The sequence below is a fragment of the Lagenorhynchus albirostris genome, chromosome 9 (genome assembly GCF_949774975.1).
Source record: "Lagenorhynchus albirostris chromosome 9, mLagAlb1.1, whole genome shotgun sequence".
Classification (NCBI taxonomy): Eukaryota; Metazoa; Chordata; class Mammalia; order Artiodactyla; family Delphinidae; genus Lagenorhynchus; species Lagenorhynchus albirostris.
Window position 1 is genome coordinate 23,532,378 of NC_083103.1, and position 26,651 is coordinate 23,559,028.

Consider the following 26,651-nt stretch of genomic DNA (forward strand, 5'->3'; position numbering starts at 1 on the left):
AACTGAATTCTGCCAACAACCATGTGAACCTGGAAGAGGGCTCCAACCTTCAGATGAGACCCTAGCCCTGGCTGACACCTTGATTTCAGCCTTGTGAGACCATGAGCTGGAAACCCAGTCATGCTGGACCAGGACTTCTGACCCACAGCACTGTTAGATAATAAGTGGGTGTTGTTTTAAGCTACTAAGTTTGTTGCAATTTGTCATGCAGCAATAGAAAATTGACACAGGCAGGAATGCTCTAGCTTGGGGAGGCATCATGGGAGGGATCTCCCAATGTGTACTGGTACATTTTTAAGGAAGGAGAGTCTATGATTTTTATATCAGGTCCAGAAAGGGATACATGAACTTAACATTAAGTGCAAGTAAGTTACCTGTTTCAAAATTAAAGAGCTGACATTTAAGATAAGAGGTCAGACTGACAAAGAAATCTTAAAGGTTGTATCATCCTTGATCTTTAAGTACTGAAAGAGGGAATAGAAGTGGAAAAGTGAGCCTCTTGTGTATGTACTGTGGTTATGTTAATGTAATCTTACACCAGCCATGTGAGGGAGGTATTATTATTCCCACTTTATAAATGAGTAAGTAGGTTCAAAGAGGTTAAATTCCATTTCTAAGTCAGTAGTTCTCAAGCACCTACTCTACTCTAGGTGTTGAAAATATAATGTTAAAACACTTCCCAACAAGGAGTGTTATTCTATAGGAGAGTCATACATTAAGCAAGTAAACAAATGAACAGATAGTGAAGAAAATAAAGCAGAGTAATGAGATTGAGAGTCATGAGTGAGAGGAGGTGTTACTTTAAAACAAGGCGGTCAGGGAAGGACTGAAGAAATAATATTTCTGTGGACGGACATGAAGGAGCAAGTCTCAAGAACAGCTGGGACAAGCATGTTTCTAGGCAGAGAACAGCAAGTGTAAAGGCAGGGAAATTAGGGCTTCTAAGAACAGAAGGAAGCCCAGCATAGAAGGAGGGCAGTGAACAAAGTGGAGAGGGTTTAAAGGTGAAGCTGAAGAGGTAGGCAGCTAGGAGCTGCCAGGGCTGGGACCAAACCTGGGTATGGCCAACTCCAAAGCCTGTGTATTTCCTACTACCTTTCTAATACCTGTGTAGAGTATGCCAATTAAACTAGGCAGAGTCGGAACAATTTTTTCTCAGAAGAAAAGGCTAGAATAGAAAGAATTAAATGAGCATATCTCGGATTAACAACAATTCTGTGATTGAATGAAGAATAGTTATCTACCCAGTCTGAAGTAGCTAAAAGTAGGACCTCCAGACAAAGGCCCTTCACCTACCACACAAAAAGTAACAGGAACATAACTAGAGGCAAGCCTGGTTCTCCAAGGGTGAGCCACAAACCTGATGGTAACGGCAGAAAGACTGAGTGTCCTGGGGAATGAGCTTATGTGCTCTTAAGGCTTTTTAACAGCAAGCTTACTCCTATTTGGAAGTTAATTTTAAATTTACTTATGATATTTCTAACCCAAAGCACCATTTTTCCAGTTAATTGTTATAATATTTACATGTGAAGTAAATGACTGCCCTACAATTCCTGGGGATTTATGTCATGAGTCAAAACCTTGGCCACATAGATAAAAGTGTGAGCACTGATATAAGATAAGGCCTTTTGTTTTAGAAAAATACCTTTAACAAAGGATACTTCACGTTTAAGAGCTGTTACAGTCTAACATTACTAGTCCCCTTTCATCATATAAGGTAAATACATCTCTCTAACAAAATCTATTATTAATCTGGGTTTTAAAGTTTAGCATCAGAATGGCATATACAAAACACACTGATTTCTTTATACAGGGATCACTAGTGTACCCGCAGTAATCGGTTAAAAACAAACAAACCAACAAACAACAACAACAGAAAACAATGAACACTTGAGGAGACTAAAAAAATCTAAAATAATGCCTGAATACATTCTACTTTAAAAAAGGTTGGTCACACTTAATAGACATATTCTTATTTCACTATCAGCATTACTATTACTTACTATTTTTATCAAGAAAAGGCAGTTTAGGTTCATCCCTGAAAGTAAGTAGGAGTCATGAATCATAAACAAGCAGAAAAGCAATTCTGGCCATGGGCTCACAGTAAACTTTTATTGCTGATTTTACACTTATATACCTCATAAAGTATGAATGTTAATTATTGTTTAATAACAGCCAATAATTTAGTTTCTGTAATGCAGAGAAAGATTTTTAATGATTTCTGTCCATTAAGTAATTAATCAGTCTAAGTTTGAAGAATCAGGTAGATATTAAAAGCTATAAAAATTAGAGAAAAACTGATACACCATTCACTTCTGCTTTGGGCATTCACTTAAGGCAGAACCTTCTCTACCAGATCCCTTAAGTCATTTGGGTGTGCTACGAATTAGTTTTAAAAAGAAGTATCACTGAAAACATACTAGACATGACTGTCATGCCTACTATATTTGTGATGCTGTGATACGAACACAAACATTAGCTACAAGTATGACTTAAGACGTAGATATGCCAAAGAAGTTAGGCTATAGGCCAAGAACCTCCAACAGTGTCCCTGGCACTTGTTTTCCTAAAACAGTTACATGTACAGGCAAAGCAAAGTCTACATGCTTTTGCACAACATATACTCTGAGCAATATGCTTGCTTTCATGAAACATTAAAATAGCAACCATGACACTTATGGTTTTCTTCATAAATACAATGGGTCAGAGACACCTCCTCAGCTCTTGCAACTGACTTTTCTCTTCTACTTGCACTTTTAGTTGACAAGGTAAGAAGGAAGGATGTCTCTCATTATTTCAAGAATGTGTGCTAAGGTATTTGGGGCACAGCTTATGCTGAAGGCTGCAATTTGTCAGTCTTACCAGAAGATGACATTTCTGTAGATGACACGAGGACAAATTTTTTTTCCAAAGCTCACCTCAGTGTTTAACTTAAAACAAGGTATCTTTAGTAGTATACAAAGTAAATATTCTCAATAATGCATGCTTTAAGGATCCATTTTCCTCATGAAATCTTTTGTAATATGTCATATTTTAAAGACCGAAGGGTCTTTATAGTAGGGAGTTAAAGGGCAGGGAAAGGACTGGGTAATAGGCAGACAAAGATAGCAAAGATATCAAAATCATAACTCTGTAATAGTGCTTCCTTAGGGTATCCAACAAGATAACACCATTCTGTCCTCCTTAGGAGATGTCAGACTACTATGATAACTTTCAACTTGGGTTTAAAAAAGATACTTGTTCATCGTATATGTATTAAGCACATACGGAAAGAGAAGGGAAAGAAAAAGAAAACTCTACTTCTTTACCCCACTGCCGTCACACCACTGATTTGCCCTCTAAACGGTCACTAATCACCAACTTCAAGAGCCTTTTCTCAGAGCCCTTCCTCCTTGACTTATATCCATCTCCTAGATATCCTCCAATACAGAAATTTTTGCCTTCTAAAATGTTTACCTACTGATGATCTCAACTGTAACTATCACTTTATCAAACCTTCCTCTCTAGTACCAAACTATCTCCCAAGATGCATCTTCACCTCACTGATTTTAATATCTGGAATCTGGTTTGTCAGCACTGACAATAAGCTTCAAACCAAACACATTAGTTATTCCACCAAGACAAATGCTTCTGCAAATCCCTTATTTCTATTTATGGGGCCAAAATGTCATCACCTGGAACAGAATCCCAAGTTCCTCCCTTGACTCATTGCTATCCTGGTCTGTGCTCTACATTCTATCCTTTACAGGCTTCTGGATTTTCTCCTTATAATGCTGTATCCATCAGTGATCTCTCTTTTAGGTTCCTACCCACATTTGAGTATTCATTCTCTCTTAGCTAGACTACTTTATGAGCCTATTAATTTATCTCCTTACCTCAAGTCTTTTTCTGCTCCAATTTATCTTTCACAAATTTGCAAAATTGATCTTTCTAAGTTACATCTGTGATTATTTTACATTTCATCAAATCTTCAACAATTAATGAATTAAATATAGACTCTTTATCTTATCCCTCAGATATATATGGGTAAGTCTACCATGTTATAAAGAAAGTTGTTTTCTCCCATTTTTACAGACAGAGACTTTTTCATAAGGTATGGACTGGTAGAAGATTAACAAAATTAAGATACAAGTAGTATATACTAAATAAGGATTAATGTGGGGAAAAAACTAGGCTTAACTACCTATCAGGATTCTTTATTTTAATTTTTTATGGCTAAGTGAAACTTTTAAGTCTTTTAATTAAAAATCCACAGTCCAGGATGTTGCGTTTCAGCCAGGGGTCAGAACAGCTGATTTCCAACTCATGTGAGTATGTTGGCACAAACTTCACACTATATGTTTAAGAAAACCACACACACCTGTCTGATTAACAAATCAGTAAGGCTGAAGTACAGATAAATGAGAATATCTAAGAATTAAAGGGTATTGCTTTCATTAAAAGAAATATCCAACAATAAACCAATGCTTTAATGAACAGTAAAATAATCCAATGAAAAGAAAGAAAAGTCACCTGGTTTGCCACTTAATAATTTCATAACTTTGCTCTACCTCACCTTGTAAAAATTTCTGCCAAATACTACTGATCACTTTTATCAATAGTAGATAAACAGGGAATAAGCATATTGCTTTAAAACATTAACTCAATTTGAAAATTTAATATTACTCTAGTAGAAATGTGGCAGACACCACTATAGCAATTTCACATTAGCTCATATGTCTATTTGATTAACCTGTCTTCCTCACCAGACTAATTTTCAATAGAGCAGGGGTCATCTGTTTTAACATATTCTTGAAAGACACAAAAGTTAAACAAATAGAAACACATAGTGTTCTTGAACAGGAAGACTCAACATCATAAAGATTTCACTTCTCCCAAAGTTAATTTAAAATGTGCTACAATCCCAATAAAAAGAACATAGTCTTCCTGCCCAACCCCACCAGTAGGGCTAGACAAATTGTTTAAAATTCATTTGGAAGAATAGTAAAATAAAAATAAACCAAGAAAACTGGTTTACTGAAAAAGAAGAGAAAGGATAGCTCTATCAGATTTTAAAGCTTACTATAAAATATTTCTAATTAGTAGTGTGGTCCTAAAAAAGTGAGGTACTAATTCACGGACAGACTGAGAAACGGAATAGAAAAGAAAATCTAAAATGAGACCAACTGCCTATGGAAATTGCTTTGATTGTACACGTGAGCAAAATCCAAATGGGTTAAGAATGAATTTTTTTCTTAAACTATGCTTCAGAAATTTAAATGTGATTGCATGATTATTTCATACAAACTTAAAAACAATATAAAGATTCACCATTTTGCACTCTAATTTTCTCCATTTATCATCATTTCTAAGGTTCTGGCTTAGTTATCAAATTAGAACTATTTTTCAGTAACGCTGCAATTATTCAAAAAACAACCCTTGCATAAAATACATTTTATGCTGACAAAAGCAATTAAAAGTACAAAAGAACAGTGTATTTCCTTTTAAATCTTAATGCTAAATAAGCCCTTCTTTAAATACTTTCAGAAAAAGATGATCATGATAAATAATGGAACTGGTTATTACAAAAAGCACACACGTACTCTTTAGTGAATATCCCCCGAGGGCCAGTGGCTGTGCCCTGGTTAGCATCCAGTGCGTGTTTTTCCAGAATATTGCGGGCAGCTGGACTTAAACGGAACCTAAAGAAAACATGAAAATTAATGGAAACAATGAACACTTATATTTGATTCAAATATATCTAAATGTCCACAGTTTTGCTGAGAATTAGAATTAGTCATTTTAGCTTTATTATAGCTAAAATGACTCCCATAGTGACAGTCAAATAAATTAATCTGTACTAACCTGGTTTATTTTACTATGAAAACATTTTCATACAAATTTAACTAGTTATTATTTCAAAACACTTTTAATAAGAATAAATATTCATAGGGAGAAAGCTTCTATTTTGACTAATCACTTTTCACATGGCTCCTCACCACATACATCAATAAGAAACTATGTTGTTCCTTCATGTTTTTTTTATTATAGTAAAATGTATGTAAAATTTACCATTTTAAGCATTTTTAGGTGTTATAATTGAGTGGGATTAAGTACAATTACAATGTTGTACAACCATCACCACCACCCATCTCCAGAACTTTATCATTCTCCCAAAATGAAGCTCTGTACCAATTAAACAGTAACTCCCCATCCCTCCCAGCCCCTGGCAACCATCATTGTACTCTCTATCCTTACTAATTTGACTACTCTAGGTAACTCATATAAGTGAAATCATTCATCATTTGTCCTTTTGTGATTGGTTTATTTTACCTAGCATATCTTCAAGGTTCGTCCACGTTACAGTATGTGTCAGCATTTCCTTCCTTTTTAAGACTAACATTCCATTGTATATATATAGCACATTTTAGACATACGGGATATTTCCATCTTTTGGCAATTGTGAATGCTGCTGCTATGAGCATGGGTATATAAATATCTCTTCAAGACCCTGCTTTTAATTCCTTTGAGTATATCCAGAAAAGGAAGTGCTGGATAATATGGTAATTCTATTTTTAATATTTTGAGGAACAGCAATTCTGTTTTCCAGAGTGACTGCACCATTTTACATTCCCACCAACAGTGCACAGAAATACTAATTTCTCTATATCCTCAGCAACACTTGTTACTTTCTGTTTTGGGTTTTTTTTTTCTTGTTTTTAGATAACAGCCACTTTAATTAGTGCAAAGTGATATCTCAATGTGGTTTTGATTTGCAGTTCCCTAACATCTTTTTATGTGTTTACTGACCATATGTACATCTTCTTTGGAAGAAATGCACACTTGAGTCCTCTGCCCACTTAAATTGGGTTGTTTTGTTGTTGTTGTTGAATTACATCTTAACATATTTTTTCAAGTCCTTAGTATTTACATGCAAGCATTTTTACTTCATATATAAAGAAGAGAGGTAAACACAATTATGTTGATTCTACAGACAAGGAAACTGAGACACACACCAATAGGTCACATGAATAAGTGTCTACTCTTCAAATAAGACCTTTAAGCCTAATAGCAAATACAAATAACTACACAGTCATATTTTTAAAAATGAGTAAAACGGGCTAGATCCAGAAGTTTATAACTCCGAAAAGGAGAGGAACAAATGTGGCATTTTCTGCATTTCTGGGAAACAGCTCTAGTTGATATGGGCTCAATGGTACCAAATCTTCAGATTTTTCAAGAGAAACTGAAATTTTAGATTTTTTTTTTTTTTTTTGCGGTACGCAGGCCTCTCACTGTTGTGGCCTCTCCTATTGCGGAGCACAGGCTCCGGATGCGCAGGCTCAGCGGCCATGGCTCACGGGCCCAGCCGCTCCGCGGCATGTGGGATCTTCCCAGACCAGGGCACGAACCCGTGTCCCCTGCATCGGCAGGAGGACTCTCAACCACTGCGCCACCAGGGAAGCCCTGAAATTTTAGGTTTTAATGTAAGATTAGCTAGTAACAAACCAACTGAAAAATTTTTTTTAAATCACTACATGGGCCAACACTGTGCAGGTTCACAGGTCAGCTGTTTTTAAACTACACCATGGGGTTTCAGACCCATGAAAATTTCTAACACTGGATATTAACAAAATCACAGAGTATACTACCTTTGCAAAAGGGAAAAGAGCATTAAGTACCAAGCATCCATGAGCCTACCTTGTGATTTTCATGGAAAATAAAGAGTCAAGGCAATGGAGTCAGAAATACTGTGTATGATAATGGAAAGTTAAAACTCAGTACTTCAAATACACTGGCAACTTCTTCTAACAAGAACTGACAATGGTAAATGACTGGAAAAAAATATAAAAATGAAAGCGTCTGCATTTTTATTTATGCTCAAAAGCATTCTTAATAGGACCATTTTTCTAAAAAGAACTTTTTTTACAATAAAAAAGGAATTTCATATAATTATAGAGAATATTAAAGTAAATAAATAAAACATAATTTTCAGAGTCCTTCGATTAAAGTTATGGAAAGCTAAAGTGAAACGATGTTTACTAAGTATCTGTGTTGTTACAGAACAACTGGACAAAATCGAGCTCTAATACATGTCAGAAACTCAAATGCAGGGTAGTTAGAAAAGGAAGGCATGTTAAAATGCTAATTTCATTTTATATCAGCTATACATTTGAAACTGTAATTCACATTACAGTAATTAGGATTCCACGAATGAGAACACAATATGAAGTTTGGTACACTGAATTCCATTCTGGAATCCTAAAGCCTAACTCAAGCTCAGTGGGGACACAGGCTGTTTGTCTTTTTCTCCACAAGGTGTACAGGGCCTTCACAGTACCTGGAATATAGTAGGTATTCAATACTATTTGTCTGTGGAATAAACAATGATGGTAAAATAATCATTCCTAGACCTCAGTTTCCTAAGAGAAAAAAAGGGAAGAGCAGCAACTTCCTACTTAATGTACAAAGGAGTTTTAAAAAGGATAATGATTAAAATACTCAAAAAGTTGCTGTAACATTTTTTTTTTTTTAAATAACATCATTCAAATAAACATACTCACTGTAGTTTTCCTGGTGTGTGTTCCTTTTTGACAGGGGTAGAAATCTGTGGTTCTGGTGAAGGGCAAGGCACTGATGGTTTTGAAGCTGGTGACGAAGGACCTATATCTTTGGGAATTTCAACATGTTTCCAATCTTCTCCTTCTTCAACTAGCAAACCAATTAGTGAACCTAGCCGTATATTTTTAGATCCTTCTGCAACCTATATTTTAAAAAGAAAATAATTGCAGAGATGGAAAGACTCATGACTTCATGAAGTAGTTTATTCCTTGGATAATTCTGTACCAGTTAGAAATCTCTCTTAACGTGAGCTAAAATCTACACCTGAGCTAGCCTGCCTCCGCCTTTCATGTGCCTTGCCTACCTTCCCGCACTTACCCCTTTTTTCACTACTCTCCTCCTTCCAGTTACTGATTCTACCTCCTGAAAAAAAAAAAAAAAAAAAAAATCTAGAATCTCTTCTCTTTCCCACAGGCTTCAAATATATAAGAGCTACCATTACCATCTTCCTCTTGATGTCATTCAGTACAAATCCAAAACAGGAGTTGTAGTAACATATCTTAACTATTGGTCTTTCCCAGACAGTTTCCACAATGGCTTAGAGAATTCCAAGATTTCATAAGGGATTAATTCCTTCAAATAAGTCATATTTATGAAAATTAATTTAAAGTAAGATCTTTTCAGTAAACTTAGTCTCTGGAAAAAAGGACATCCCATTGTATAGACAGAATTGGTTAACTACTGTGGTTAATAATGTTAAATATACTTTCCACATTTCTCTATATTTAATTTCTTCCCTGTATGTATATTTGAAAGACCTAAGAAATAAAATAAAAACCTCATGAATTTTCTGTAAGTACATAAGAAACATGGTGGTGTCTCAGCTGACCACTTTTTCATAGATATTGCCAACTAAAAACATAAATAAGATCGAAGATGATTTTTTTAAACTCAAATATATTTGAAGCATTTCAGCAGCATTAATTTATAAAGAAAGAGTTGATTCTTATTTACTTATTAAAAGAAGTCCCTAGAGAACCTTCAGATGATAATATAAGTTCAGTACTGGAAGAAAATGTCATTCCTTCAAAGTTTTCTATTGTTCCCTTTCAATTACTTTAAATAAGGTTCATTAGAGATGTAATCTAATGAATAATAGAATGACAGACTGCAGGACAGTCACTAGTATAGTAATTATAAGTAAAAGCGTAACTCTTAGAATGGGTTTGACATTTTCTAAGTAACAGTAATTTTCATGGTTATTAATATGTGCACTATTAAAATAATAAGGCATAAATTCTGAGAGTTAGGAAGCTTTCTAAGTTTACTAACTACTGATGGAGAAGAACAGTAAATATATAAAAGAAATGGGTACGTAAAACTAAATAAGGATGTTTAATGAATTGTGGCTGAGGAAAGAAAAATGCTAAACAACCCAAGAACAATTTGTTTAGTTGTTCATCACATACTAAAAAGTTTCACTTCTGTGGACTGCTCATTTTTCTTTACTATGTCAAAAAGATGAGTTAAGATTACTAATGGGTTAACACTTTTTCTTCTTCTGAAAATGTCTATTTACCTGCTTATGAACTGCTAACTCAAAATCACAAAGTAAAATGATCAATTTTCTTAAAAAATTGATAGAAGAAAGCATTAAGTGATATGAAGTACACTTGATGTTAATTCCTATCAAAACTGAACCAGAAATAGGATCAATATCCAAGTTCAAAGAACCTCACTCAAATAAAAAGCATTCTTTAAAAAAAGGAAAGTTTTATTTTAAAAATATCAATAGGTTTCTAAAACCTGAATCAGATACTATGTAGAATCTGAAACTGACACCTCACCTTGTTTCATTTACTACAATAAATCATATAAATGATTCCGTATATACCCTACTTATTGACACCTTCACAAGTGGGCAATAATGAGCATTTAGTATCATTTCCATTTTTACCATATCTAAATATCAAGTAGATTTTATTTTTAACTACTCATATTTTTCCATTAAAAAATGACACGATGAAACATGAAATCCAAATACCATGAACAATGATATACTACCACACAACTTGAACATATTAATAGAAGTTATAAGAAAATAATGCCTATTATAGTTCCATTTAAAGTCATTAAAATCACTATACAATTTAAAATCACTTCTCTTTTTCTATTCCCTTAGTGCAATAAGAGATCTTTTAGAGGCGTGCTAGTTTCCTGTAGATATTTGCTTATGTTGTGGTCAGCAAATATTTAAAATTTGTGTAGACTCAGTAACAGAAGAATATGCTCTTTTCAAAACTGTGCTGAGAAACCAAATGAGCCTTTGTTACTGCTCCCTCTAAGTTAGCACTGTGGATGCGCTCTGCTCCACTACAGCATCTGGAGCTTTGCGACACCTCAGAGGCCCAGGTCTTTTCCCAGGCATTTGACTTACTTGATCAAAATTCTCCCTTACTCTTGTGTCACTGATTTAATATTAAATGCAAGATTTTTACACTTAGTTCTGCTAAAACAGCCCGTTAATGCTCAAATATTCGATCTGGAGTCTGTCATTTAAACTACTAGCCTTCCCTCGCAGTTTTCTATAGGCTCCCTGGGCTTCAATGCTGGCTCTGCTACTTACTAGTTATGTGACCTTGGTGAGGTTTCTTTATCTCACCATGCCTGTTTCTTCATCTGTAAAATGGAAATAATACTACTAACTACTTCACAGAATTATCATAAGAAATAAATGAGTTATATACAAGACACTCAGAATAGTACCAGACATCTAGTGAGTACTACATAAATTGGAAAGATGCTATTATTATGATTGCGGTGTTGTTTTCCTCCAAGTTATTTTTAAAACAAAAATATACTCAACTTGGATCAAGACTGAACTACAGAGGACTGTCCCCATTGGGAAGGACTGGAAATTCATATCGAAAGGCCCAGCATGAGGCTGGGTAAACAGCGACATGTGAGACATTGATACAAACTATTTCTGTGACAAACTATTTCTCAGTATACATATACCTATAGAGTCTGAATTCTATCCCTAGGCGCAGACCCCTGGTGTGTGTCCTCTCTACCAGAGACATCCCCCAAAGCTGAAATGTATTATCTGCAAATGTGCTAAATACAGCCCCCTTAATAAGCTCCAGTGTACCCAAGGATATGAGATGCTAAAGACACAAAATATCTACAGCAGTATTTCGCAACAGAGAAATTGTTTGAGAGGTGCTGGTAAATACTGTCTGCTTTGATTCTGGCATTAAAAAATAATCAGTAAGTTAAGAAATTATTTAAATATTTTTCTTCTTTAAAACAGAACAGTTTGAGAGCTGCTAAGTGAGTACTGAAGGAACGTGCACAATGGTTAGTGGAGATAAGCTGAGTCACATGACTGGCTTAGTTGGCTTGCAAACAGTACAGATTTTCCATCATAGTTTGAACCATTATACAGTTTTAACTTGTTTTTATTCTTTAATATATATATTTAACTTATATACACTATGAACTTTGGTTTAAAAGGAAGACACATAGAAACAATGAAGCAGAAAACAAATCAATAACAAGCTAAAATGCAGAGGGGAGGAGAGACATCCACTAAGTCCTTGAATACCAGTTTGCCTGGTACTCAAGTGCCAGGCACTGTTCTAGCACAGTATTAACTCATTTAATTCTCTTAAAAACCTTATGAAGTGCTATTATTATTCCCATTTACATATAAGGAAACTGAGGCAGAGAAAGGTTAAATAACTTGCTCAAGGTCACAGGGCTAGTTAGCAAGGAGTCAATGCAGTGTGACACTAGAGACAACATTCAATATGATCAGTACCCAATCTGTAAATTATATTAGCTCAATCAAAATGATCATACAGCACCTCAAGACACTGCTACTATTTTTACAAAGAAGCTTAGAAAGGAAGAGTAGATTATAAATGATTTAGCTTTTAATTCATGGGGAACATAGACTCATTTACTACTTCAATGTCATTTACCCATTTCAGTATTAAAAAAATTAGAACTGAGAGTATCTCCCAATTAGTAGAATTTGCTCTGAGCTTTGAGAGGGTATTTTCTCAGTTAAAAATATTATAGTCTACAGAGAAGAATCAACTGAAGGTCTTACAATTTCAAATTTCAACCATTAACTTTCAAACTACAAAATGCAATGCTGAAGGAGACTGCAGGCAATTTAATAAAAAATAATGGAGGGGAGGAGGGAATTTAACAAAAAAATAAAACCTTATTGAAAAAATCCATTCTTTCGAAAACATCAGTGACACAGTACTGGAGTGGGAAACAATCAAGAAATTGATTGAATTTGACGAACAATACCAAAAATAATTATGATCTGTTGTTTTTGTAATATTCAGATGATCAATAGAGAGTTTTTTAAAAATCTGTTTTAATATCCATGGATAGTAGGTTTTAGAAAGAATTCTGTTTTTGAAAATTGTTTTGAAGAGTAACGGCCTACCAATAAAATAAAACTCTATCAATGAATGCATTGCCAGTCAATAAACTAAAATTTTCTAAAATTATGTAAGTTTAAATATTTTTTTAATTATTAAGTTTAAATAATCCTAACATCCTACACCCTCCTCACCCTCAAAAGTATCCTGACTTGTATGACAAATTATATAGTAACCCTAAATACATTTGAAGCCAAACTACACAATCTCTAATAAACTCTCCAAAAATGTCATCCTAATATTCTATTATATTACCATGTAAAACACCTGCTATCCAATTTGCTGAATAAATTTAAGACTAAACTTATGAACTGATATATGTGTAATAATGTAAGGTTTTTGCATGACAACTTACTAGTGATTAAATGAGAATTTAACAACTCTCCAATTAACTTAATTGGAAATAAATCATAAAATTACACTGATACCAATTATTCTTTATTAATATTATTAAGAGCTTCTAAGCTTTTTTTCTGGCTCTAATTGAAATGTAATAATATTATTTTCCATTTAAAATGGAATTCAGACGTAAAAATTATGAGTACAAAGAAAAGAATAAGATTGGGAGGAGAGGGAGAGTATAAAAACCTCTCACAGACTATGGAAGTAAATCCCTATGAATAGCAAAATAGGTTATAATTCCTAATCTTTCAAAATGTGGGCAAACTAAAAACTAGAGTTTTATATCATCACCTGCCTTTTAACAAGCTCAATTATCCAACTCCTTGATGCTGAAAGTAAAAATCTCTTATATGTATCCCTTTAAAAATCATTTATTATGTGTGCTAAAATATGAGGATTATTCCACATTGAAAGACAAAGTTGTAACTTGCTAGTGGGGTGGTTGAGAATGGAGTGGGGTGAAAGGCTAAAAAAAAAGACAAAAACCAAACACTATCAGTAAAACCACCGTAATTTTTTTCTCCATTTTTTTCCCATGAAATTGCACACATTGTGACATGAATATACTCCTATTCCTATTATCCAAAATGCATGTGGAATAATAATAAAGCACAAAGCCCTAAACTACATACAGTCTTTGGCAAGGAAATAGCTATCTGTGCCGCTAAAGCTGCCGTCAATCACACCCCCCACACCGCTTCAGAGCTCTGGGGCCAGATGAACAGTCACTACTGACCTATGACATCATTAGTAATCTGAAATGCATTACTAAATACCTGAGTGGAAAATGCTGTCAATTCTGGAAGACTTTCACAGCCAAACAATCCAGAACTAGGGTCAAAAACACAGCTTGCCAAAAGCACACACAATAAAATGTAGTTGCGTTTATTACATATGGTAATTCAAACAACCTTTTTCCATTTCAAAATGCTGCATAAATTAGTGAAAGAAACTACTTTTGGTATGAACATTTATTTTTTCCTAGTTATAAAGGTATAGAAATTTTACCCTTCCATTCACATTTCCTCCTAGGAAGTATGTTCAACAATGTGTTTTAACATGGCTATTAATATTGAAGATGACAAGGAAGTTTGACAAATTAGAATGTAAAAGATAAAATATCAAGTATGACATCCCAAGGTATGGTCTTTGAATAGAATGTATGAAGGAAGGAATTATATGCATGGTCAAAGCAGAGGTAAGCTGGTAGCCCAGAATTAAAACCACATCAACAATGGACTACTAATAGACGTGCAGTTTATCTGTACAAATCAAACTACAGAGGCACAAATGGATGCTTAGTGTCTAGTCACAACCAACACAAATGATTAGACAAATATACAGACTGAAATGGGGGCTTATGGTCACCAAGACTGAATGAATAACTGTAATAATAATGGGAACAGTGATATTTATTGACACCTGGTGGGTGATAGGTCTTGTGATGAGTGTATATGCATTATCTCACTCAATCTCTACTACTACCCCATGACCTAGGTATTATAGTTATCTCCACTTTATTATGAAGGTAAAAGAATTTGCTAATCATGACATAACTAGTAACCCGCAGAACTTATTAGCTATATGAATCAGGCAGCAGTGTGACTCCAGAGCTTACAATCTTAGCTGCTTACCATGCTGTCTATTAAATGTCCTACGTGTTAAGAAACAAACATGCTCCATCAGTGAGTATACCATGTAACCTTAAACAGGCTTTAAGCATTTCATTTTACTTTACTTTTCACATAAATTCTAATATTCCATTATAAAAATAACATGCCTATTATAGAAAATTTAGAATATAGAGAAAAACAGAAAAAAGCAGAGCAGGAGAATCACTTAGTTCCACTACCCAAAGACACATACTCAAATTTTTATAACACTTCTTTCTAATCTTTTCTGTATTTATGTTTTTAAAGTTCTACAAGATTGTAATCACTGTCCACACACAATTGTAAAAGCATTTTTCCAAAATTTTTTTCAATTTTTGTTAACTTATAAAGAAATCACATTTTTTTCCTAGAAACAATTTTTCATTGGCTATATGATATTCCGTATTTCCTTCCATTAATTAAGTAACCTCTCTTGTATTGCTACACATTTTGGTTGAAGGGTTGTACTAACTTCAGCTTGTAATAATGCCACCAAAGTATCCAAGTTACAGCTTCATATTTTTAATTAGTTATAAAGCAAAGTTTGTTCAGAGAAGAGCCTTGAAAATTACTGCAATGTATTAAAATTTAGATCTAAAAGGAAATGACTTTGGTTTTGCTAGCCCCACAAGTATATTTCCTTTTGCTCATGAAGCAGAAAATATGCTATCAAAAGATAAGACTGTCAACTACATTCAAGTATATGAAATATTCCATACACATATCTTTTAAAATAATTATATTTTTAAATAATTATAAAAATGTAAAGGATGAATAAAACTGTAAGAAAGAGTAAGAAGTAGACCAGGACACTGAGTGTGGCTATGAAACCCACAAGCAAGACTATGCATAGGACAACTTCAAATAGTCTCATCTAGAGAAAGGAGCTGAGCAGACAGTCACTTTATACACTTTCCAGGTTTCGGAGTCCTGGGGATAGATGAAGACAGGGTTTCTTGCTTTCATGAGATTAGAGTAAAACATTTCTTTTTAAAAATTTTACCAACTATAAACTTGGAAATTACTAGCTCTAAGCTTTAACCTATTGCTTTCTTTGTCTTCAAATTCCACCTCAAATAGACTTCTCTCATCCTTCAGGCCAGAATGCTTCTCATTTTCCACTAGGGAACCCAAAACACTGAGTTATCTTTATCATGGTTGAAATAGTTCTATGTTGTTTGATCATTACTGGCTACTATTAGACCTTAACACTAAAATATTTTAAACATCTGAATTTAAAATGTATTATGTATACTATAACACTATAAACAAAGAGGTAAAAATAAACAGTAACTCAATTTCAAGGAACTTTACATTTAAGAAATCTTCATCCTGTTGAAGACAGTCAAAATAAAAACTTACCACTATTTTGGCCAAGATGCCGTCATCACTTGCATCTAAGGTAACCACAGCTTTGTCAGTCTCTATTTCACATAAGGCATCTCCAGTACTCACAGCTTCACCTACAAAACAAGACTGGGTTTGTTTTGTTTTTAAAATATGAATATTAGTTATGCGAGATGGTGTGTGTAAAGTGTGTAAAACACGATAATAAGTACCAAAACACTCAATAGCTATTTCTGGGTTGTGGAATTACAAGTAATTCTCATATTGTGTGTGTGTTTCTGTGGTGTATATGTGTATGCTTTGTTGCATTTCCCAAAAGCTCAATAATGAACCTAAATTATATCTGTTATAATAAAAAAGTGATTAGAGATTATTAAGCAAACATTAAAAATGAAATCGCATTTTATAGAGAATAGAAAGGGATGCGTATCTTCCTCCAAACAAATCAATTCCAGACCCCATATTTCTTCCTTTTTAATATATTTTGATTATTATTCCTTAAGAAGACAGTTTTACAATTAATAACACCTCCGGGTTAACACTGTACGCGAGTTCAGAAACCCTGTCTGCACCACAGAGCACAAATGAATAAAAACATATTAAGCATAAAGAGAGAAAATCAAAGACATAGCTAAGGTCAAATAAGAAACACTTCTGTGCAACAGAAACAGTATAGATATTCAAAAATGCTGAGCAGGACCTGACTTGCTGGTTTCTGGAGCTAAAAGCAGGTTGTGGGGAGGAAGGGTGAAGTACAGTAGTTTCCTTTGGAACAAAGGGAACTAAAAGTGGCCTGATGAAGCAGGGGACTCAAATCGATTCTCTGCTTAAAGCTAGGGCTGGCTGCAACCAAAACCTTTGACTAGAACTATGGCTTTATATCAGAAATGAGGGTGTAAGAAGGTAGGGGACAAAAACACTACCTCAATACCAGAACAGAGTCAAGCCACCCTCTGGTTCCATTACTTTATCTGCCAATATCCCAAATATCAATAGCAAAATCCCTGGATTGAGGGGCGTGGAAAGGGAGACTCAGGGGACAGGTAGGAAGACATCGAAACTAAAACAGAAACATTCCACTCAAAAGTAAATTGCAAAACAAAGTTCCAAAACATGAAGAAATTTAATGCTAAGAAAGAAAACCACAAAAATCAGTAATTGGAACAGAAATTCATTTCAGATGCAATCTATTTAGTGCAACCCACCAAAGATTTTAAAATAAGTATCTTAAGTATGTTCAGAAATAGAAATGAAGGTATAAGATCCATCACAAGAACAAGAGATAAAAAAGAAAAATAATGTACAGACATAAAGCACCATCAGGTTGAAAGGAAAAAAACTAATTAGAAATCTTGGAAATGAAAGATACAATTAATGAAATAACAAGAAACAATCAATGGGATATATTCTACAGTCGACATAGTGAAAGAATGATTTAGTAAATTAAAGATAGCTTCAATGAACTACCCGGAACTTAATATGGGCAGACAAAAGGACAAGTAGAAAAGAGCAGTTAAGGGACATAAATTGAGGCTGCAGTGTTTGTCCAATGGAGTTCCAAGGGAAGAGATGGGAGAGAATAGTGGACAAGCAATACTTGAAGAGATAATTGCTGAGAATTTCCCAGAGTTAAAAAGAGATATATATCCTCAAAATGAAAGAGCACTGAAAGAGTTTAGAGTGTGGTTATCTATAGTGTATTGACTAGGAGGGGGCACAGGGAGCCTTGGAACTTGCTGGAAATATTCTGTATCTTGACTAGGTATTAGTAACCTGGATATATGTGTTTGTAAAAATTAATTGAGCTTACACTGTGCAGGTAATACCTTGATAAAAAGAATTCAACAGAAAAAAAGAGTATTAGACTGTATAAACATGACTCCACATCATACACTGTATAGAAATTACATACTTTCAACAATTGAAACACAATTTTAAAAGCTATCAGAGGGAAAAAAATAGATTACCTCAATGAAATGACAGACTGAGAGCACACTTCTCAGCAGCTGCAATAGAGGTCAGAAGACAACGGAGTAATATCTTCAAAAAGCTGAGGAAAAATAACTGTCTAGAATTTTATATGCAGCCAAACCATCATTCAAGAACGAAGGAAAAGTTCAGACATAAAAGCTAAGAAAATTTACCACTTACTGATGAGCTCTTACAAAATGTAGTTTATCAAAAAGAAAGGTAGACACAGAGGGGACCCATGGGCTACACAAAACAAGTTACCATAGAAACCGATAAAGTGTTAACATTTAATCATTTAAAAGGTAATTTCTGAGGGGTTAAAAAAGTTTACAACTCAAACATTAAAAAAAACAATAAGACGGATAAGGATATTTTTAGGTGATAAAACATGCTAAGAACTTTGATACAGATAGGAGGACAAAATACTGGATAACTCTAGACTGCACTGGCAAAATATAATTAAATATGTATCCTAAAAACTTAATGGTGTATACCAAAAAATATAAAAATGGAAACATAACCTACAGCATTCATAAAAGCAGGAAATATAGAAAATAACAAAAACTATTATCCAGTTGAAGGCAGATGCATGAAAAGAAAAAAGCAAAGGATAAAAACAGAAAACACAAAAATGGTAGAAGTCCAAACACATCAGTAATTACAATTAACATAAATGGATTAAAACCACCAACTAAAAGAGATATCAAAATGAATAAAAAAATAAAATCTAGTTAAATGTTGCTTATAAGAGACAGACATAAACAAAAACAGAATAAAAAGTAAGATATAGAAAAATGTGAAGCATACAAATACACCCCCTCACATACACACCAAAAACAGCTGGTACAGCAATATGAATAGGCACACTCAATAAAAGAACATGAAGGAAAATCTAAAGCGCTGACATAACAAATACACTCTAAAAGTTCACTGTACTGAAACTCCTTCACTGTATATCAAGATTTTCACACAGATGGTTATACTATATCTCAGTTAAAATAATTCAGAACCACCAATACAAACTATTTTAATGAAATAAACTTATCTGTTAGATATTTATCAAACACCTGAAAGGTGCTCAGTCTAACCCCAAAGAGATTTTCCTACTCAACCAATATTTATTGAAAATGTATTAGAGCACTGAGGATACAGCAGTGGGAGGAAAAAAGTGGTTAAGATTTCTGACCTCAAGAAGCATCCTCACTATCTTGTGATAAATTAATTGGAAATTAACAGTGGAATTAGGTGAAGTCAGGATGGTATGGGAACACTCAGCAGGGGTATCTAATTCAGTTTTTGAAAGGTGAGAGCAGCCTTCCTTAAAAAAAAAAAAAAAAAAAAAAAAGACATCTAGTCTGAGCCTGAAAAGATGAGGAGGAGACAATCAAGTAAAGGGGCAAGTGATCCAGGCAGAAGGCACAACACACCCAAAGCTCTCAAGGCGAAAGAAAACAGGAAACTTCGGAGGATCTGGCTAATACTACCTGAGAGAAGTGATGAGAGATTAGGCTGGTGAGGTAAGCAGGAATCCCACCCAAAAAGGAAACTTGTCTGTCATACAGAGAAAGCTACGGTGCCAGATTATACAATCTCACATCACTTCTTTATATGATAGATGTCCTAGGGCAGTTAAGACAGATTATATTTCAAAAGGAAAGGAATCACACCCTAATATGTTTCTGCTGTAACCATGGAAAAAACAATTGAACCAGGCAACCTAGCAATTAAATACTTCTTTTGGACACCTAGAAAAGAAATTCTGCCCATAGGAAAACAATAAAATAATGTTTTATCACTTGTGCTTGCCTATTTCAAATTCCAAACACCCTTTGAGAACGATTCACAAATGCTACCTCAGCCATAGATCAACCTAGATGATTTTGTTCCTATTCCTGAATTCCTATAGTAATTGTAATTAATTTGAAATGAATCACAAATTGTACTATGAAATGTTATGTTAACTTCTATTACTTTTTTAAAAATTGGTTTTCTTCTATTTACCAAACTATGAGCTTCTTCATAATAGGAACAGGACACAGTTTAAGTGTTTTACATTCTACCTCATTCCCTAGGACTCCAGCTATTGCCTCATACATAATGAGTTTGAGATTAAAACACTTCAGAAAAAAATTGCAATAATATCACAAGTCCTCATTTCCTCATAAGGTATACATCAAACTGTCCTTTATGTTTCTTTCACTTCTAACATTTGATTTGTAGCATGTTTCTGACATTTAAAAACTTAGGTATCCTGTTTCCTTTTTCTTTTGTTTTAATTAAAGGTACACCTATTCACAAAACATATATATATATTAGCTATATGAGAATCCTGAGAGAGAGATAAAATGTAAAGAAACATAGAGAAAAGCATCTATTGTGTGGTGAACCTTCCCCAGGAACCACAGCAAGGTTTAAAACATTGTATTATTATATAAGGCACATTACCCCTAATATCACAAAACTAGGGTTCTATCTGTCAATAATCAAACATAATGTGAATGCCAAAGAAAAATTTTGAGACAAATAACGAGCCATGAAGATTCCAAATATACTCAGTTTCAGCCCTGGTCAACAATTTAGTGCTGTATCTTGGAAAACCTGCAAGGCACAGTAGTTATAAGGAGCTCTTCCAACTCAGACACAGGTTTATTCCAAGCTCTGACACTTACTGGTAATCCTGACTAAGTTACTTAATCTCTCTGACTCTAAGGAAAGTTTTGAATGTGCAGCTATTATAAAAAAAATCATGGAACTGCAAATGTTAACTCTTCACAAACCTCTTCAAATAACACTTCACAACATCTTTAGATTAAAAACTTATGTATGTTATTAATAACCATTAAGAACCAAGACTCATTCTAGCTCCCTGCTCCATACGCCATCATTTCAGACAGACCATTCAGCATACATTAGTATATAAGGCATTTATAGGTAGGCACTGGGTATAAACAAAACAATAAGATAGGGTTCTGTTCACAACAAGTTCAGAGTCTAGAGGAGAAGACTTAGAAGCTAGCACAGAGCATCATGGCTGGTGTGAGGTGACAGACGGCTCCTCAGCTGCCACGTTGAGGGCTGACTGGTTGTAGAAGGAGATGGCAGCCTTGCCGTGTTCCTGCGTGTCCCTGTGCCATCTCCTCGTGGTGCGTGTCAGCAGCCGAGGTGGAGCGGGCCCGGAGCGAGAGTGCGGGCCCCAGGAGGGGCCAGAGCAGAGGCCCGCCCGGGGGCCGCTCCCCAGCACCGAAGCCAGCATCATCATCATCCTGTGCCTTTGTCCAGGTGGGCAGCTGCCAGAGCTGAGGACTGGAGTATACAGAGGCTTCCCTTTCTCTTGTAAATTCTGGGTATGAAGTGTAGTCTTGATCAAACACAGTTAATGGTGATGTTTATCAACTAAGCACATCCTATGACTTTCACAAAATAATCTTGTTCTGCCGAAAGTTAAGAATAAAAGTCTTTATTTAAAAGGTGTGTGTGGTGGTAACGGTGGGAGGCCAAGTCACATCTATATGAACATTAAAGAAAGAAACCTCTTCTCAGTGCTAAGGTAAACCATAATGACACCTATGATTAGAGACAAAGATAATTCAATCGTATATCAACAAATATTTACTGGCTGCCCCTATGTGCATGACACTGTGCAAGACCCTATGGCAAAAATAATGATAAAATAAGACAGAGTCTGACTGAGGAAGAGTACAAACAAGCAGGCAATGCCAATCTCATACAGTCAGTGCCTACGGCAGCGTGGGAGGATAGAGAAGGGGGTCCTAGTCAGTGTTTGCCAACTCTTCATCACACACGAAAAGATATTACTTGCATGGCCCAAGACCCCAGGCAACCCGGCTCCTAGGGCATCCTGCTCTGAGGACTCAAGGCAGGAGTAGTTGTTTGAGAAGGAAACTGCTAGGCAAAGTTAACCTCCCTTACATCCTCTGGCTCTTAAATTTCACTGCATTATCCATTTCAAGTGCCCAACACACATGTGGCTCGTGGTTACTACACTGGACAGTGCAGACATGGAACATTTCCATCACTACAGGAAGCTCTATTGAATAATACTGTAATCTCACCAATTCCACTCACCAATTCTATAATTCTGACATAATAGAAATATTAACAATAAATGTAAAAAAGCATAATGATGGAATGCTATTCAGCAACTAAAGGAATGAACTGTTGATATGTTGATACATGCTACAACATGGATGAACTGCAAAATCATGCTAAATCAAAGAAGCCAGTCACAAAAGACTTCATAATACATGATTCTATTTACATTAAATGCCCAGAAAAGGCAAAGTTTTAGAGATAGAACGCAGATCAAGATAGGGATAAGAGAAAGAAGTGACTGCAATCAAGCATTAGGGAATTTTGGGGGTGATATAAATGTTCTAAAGTTGTATTTTGGTGATGGCTGAAGAACTCTATATATTCACTAAAAAATCACTGAATTGAGCACTTAAAATAGGTGACTGTTAATAGTGTGTAAATTATACCTCAAAAGCTGTTAAAATAGTAGTGTACTGAAAAAACACTGAAGTTATTTGTGAAATGCACACTTCAGAAGTTTTCCATTTTAGCATCCAAACATGTATACAAATCCCCAGAAATAACAGAAACCAAAGCCTCATCTACAATAGAAGCCAGAGACCCATTTAACTCTCTAGTAGCACCTGGTGATAACAATTCAAATAGTGAACAACACCTTTAAGACAGTTTTACTTCTGAATTTTACACACTGTATTAATTATACAATCTAAGATTTACACAAAAATTGTTTTAAATATTCAAGATTTCCAGTCCCATGAAAAAAGGAAAGCCCACATAAAATGACAGTCTCTGAAGGATAACAAACACCAAGGGCAGCAGCAGTAACATGGCTAATGAAGCAAGTTCTACGCTGTTCCAGACAATGTGTGGCCAAGTACCTCATGTAACTATCTCAGTCTAGTTTTGTTCCAGTGTTTCAGGATAAGCTCTTAAATATCTCAAGAAAGAAAACAATGTTTTTCATACCCTCAAATATTCTCTCACAAAAGGGTGGAACAAGAATATTTTCTTCCTTTTTGTTATTTTAACAGATATGACCTTACAACTGATGAAAAAACAATCTATATACACTTTAATTAAACTAAAAATAATCTGACACACACTTCCCCCACCAAATAACAAGCTTGTAATAAAAATGTGGAATGTGGCTCAATTCACCTTTCAGGTTTTGAAACTGTACATGTTACCTGGCATTTTTGAACTGTTTTCTCTACTAAGTTAATAATGCATATTCTTTACTTAATCCTCTTAGACTGAAATTAAGTATTCTAATATTCATTACAAAACTACTTTTCTAACATTCATTAGATCAACGAAGATGGGAATAATTTACATGCTATATTATTGCATGTTTCCATGTGATGAGACAGGTTATCAAGAGGACGTGACCACTTAGCTGGGCAAGAGTAACTGGAGGTCCCTCACCCCCTCCCCATCTGTGAAATGTGTGCTCCGCTTGCCTTCCCAGTGCTGGAAGCTGCCCAAGGACATAGCCTTGAGATAGTACTGTGGTGCTGAGACCACCTGGACAGTATACGTGATCAAGCCCAGTTAAGGCCTCCTCCCATGAAAGTCCCTTTGCTTAATTAAACCTGCCACCTACCAACCTGGAGCCTCTTTCTTCCATCGCTCCCTATCCTCCATGTATGAGGCCGATTTCAGATTACACCCAGGAAGCTCCTGAGGAGGTTGTGATACAACACTATGACTTCAAAAAAGAAAAGGAAACTGAGTTATCACAGAATTCTAAAGTCAAGGATATATCTTAGAAATCATCTAATTCAACTCACTCCCAGATATTTCATGACAGAGTGGGAACCCCAAAGGACAAACCTAGACTAGAGTTCTTTTCACTGCACCCTTATTGCCTTGGCTTAAAACAGACACACACACACACATACATTAGTAACAGTTGTGAATTACAGAGTCTCAGATTTTCAAGAAATCTTAAAGATTTGTAAGACCGAACTGCCATCCACTAAAGGTTATCAGATCATTAGCATTAGCTTAAAAATAAACTAGATTCAAAATTATATACAACACTATTCATTTTCATGAAAAAAATTCAATCCCCTAAATGTTTGAAGGTCTAAACTCAGTTTTAAATAACACTGACCATACAATAAAGATCTCAAGATAAAAATTTTTAAAAACATAGCTAATAAGAAAAAAAGGTATATAAAAAGCTTTCTTAGGGGGCTTCCCTGGTGGCGCAGTGGTTGAGAGTCTGCCTGCCGATGCAGGGGACACGGGTTCGTGCCCCAGTCTGGGAAGATCCCACATGCCGCGGAGTGGCTGGGCCCATGAGCCGTGGCCGCTGAGCCTGCGCGTCCGGAGCCTGTGCTCCGCAACGGGAGAGGCCACACAGTGAGAGGCCCACATACCTCAAAAAAAAAAAAAAAAAAAAAGTTTTCTCGTAGAATATAAATGTTTTTAATACATAACGACTGAACCAAGTTATGTACCAAGCACCAAACATACTTAGACATATATAGTCATACCCATGTGTAACAATACATAAATGTTAAAGAACTAAATTACGATGGACTTCCCTGGTGGTCCAGTAGTTAAGACTCCCAATGCAGGGGGCCCGGGTTCGATCACTGGTTAGGGAACTACATCCTGCAACTAAGAGCCTGCATGCTGCAACTAAAAGATTCCCACATGCCGCGACTAAAGATCCCACACGCCGCTACAAAGATGCCGTGTGGTGCACTAAGACCCGGCGCAGCCAAATAAATAAATAAATATTTTTAAAAAAATCTTAAAAAAGGAACTAAATTATGCTCAAAAAAATCACAAAGGTGATGAACTAAAAATGAAGCCAGTGAATTACAGAGAACCAACGATTTAGATTGCTCTCAATTACTTATGTGTACTGGTAAACAACATTTCTCCTGAGTTGGCAGAACACAGAATTTTAAAAGCAACCTTCAAGGAAACAGGCTCCAGGGGCTTAAAGTACACCCTGGCTTGTCCTGCATGAAAATAGCACAAGTAATCAAAAGAAAAAGAATAGAATGATGAAACCATTTGTCTCCTGGCTCTGCATTATACTCACCATATTCTAATGGGTGTGAATAACTTATCAGACTGCCAGCGAGCTAGAAGTCTGAGAGATAAATGTGGTCCAAAGAATCCTCCTATCTACTTGCCTATCGAGGTCTCAAAGTGTGAAGAAATTTAATCATTTTATAATAATCCTAAAAGGCTGATCTGTGTCTGAATCATTCTTTAATGACACCAACACTCTGTCATACTGGATATGGAAATAGCCAAAGCTCTGTAATTCATCAGGAAAACAACTTAAAAATAGATTCCAACTGACTGCATTATTTATAAAGGTGAAACTTTCTTAGACACCGATAATTATTTTAGAAGATGGCAGCAGCCATGCAGAGCCGATTGCTCAAAATGCTTCCTAATGAAGCACTGTCTCTTTCATTTATATGACATGTGTCTTTCTCAAATTCTAGAAAACTCTGCCATTTTTTGGTTGAATATTACCTCTTCCTCATTCTCTCTTTTTTCTCCTTCTGGAATTCTTCCTATTGGGTTAGCAGAGGATTCTCATTTTATTATTCGTGTCTTAGCTTCTCTTTTATATTTTCTACTGCTACTGCATGCAGGCTAACAGGTTGAACTTCACGAATCCTTTGGTAAGACACGTCTGATCACACCTTAATCCAACCTTGAGTTTTTCATTTTCTAATTTTAGAGACAACATTTTTCATTCCTAGAAGTTCTATTTGTTCTTTTCAAACCTGTCTGGACTTTTTGGATAGTGTTTGTCTTTTTTCATATTTTCAATTCCTTCTCTTACACGTTTTGTCGTTTCAAACATACGTTTTTACGTATCTAGTAATTCCAATTAGCTGAAGTTCCTGGAGGTCTAATCCTGTTACTTGTTATGCCTAATAACGTTTGCCCCTAAAGGGCAGCTTCCATGTCAATTATTAAATTTGGAACTGTGAATCTGTGGTTAAGTGGGACTTTATCTGGGAATCTTGTGTGAGTTGGATTAGAGACTATGTTCTTCCAGAATAATGGCTTCTGCCAAGTAACCAAGGAAGATTATCAGCCCAGGACCACTTTACCTCTACGTATGGGTTTCCAGAAAATGCAAATACCACAAATCTGAACACCAAAGCCTCATGAAGAAATGGCGATGAGAGAACATTTTCAACAAGGTAAGCATTTTTATTCCAAGACAAATAAATAT

General features: G+C 35.2%; 1 protein-coding gene across 3 annotated transcripts in view; it reads right to left on the reverse strand.

Annotated features, from left to right (window-relative positions):
- The window catches only part of PDHX (pyruvate dehydrogenase complex component X), a 78,090-nt gene that overhangs the window by 24,949 nt on the left and 26,490 nt on the right, over positions 1-26,651 (reverse strand). For all 3 annotated transcript variants that reach the window (XM_060159421.1, XM_060159422.1, XM_060159420.1), the window contains exons 3-5: positions 16,421-16,521; positions 8,544-8,743; positions 5,583-5,681 (exon numbers count right to left, since the gene is read on the reverse strand). In XM_060159421.1, the coding sequence (XP_060015404.1) occupies positions 5,583-5,681; positions 8,544-8,743; positions 16,421-16,521 (400 nt within the window). The remainder of the gene's footprint in view (positions 1-5,582; positions 5,682-8,543; positions 8,744-16,420; positions 16,522-26,651) is intronic.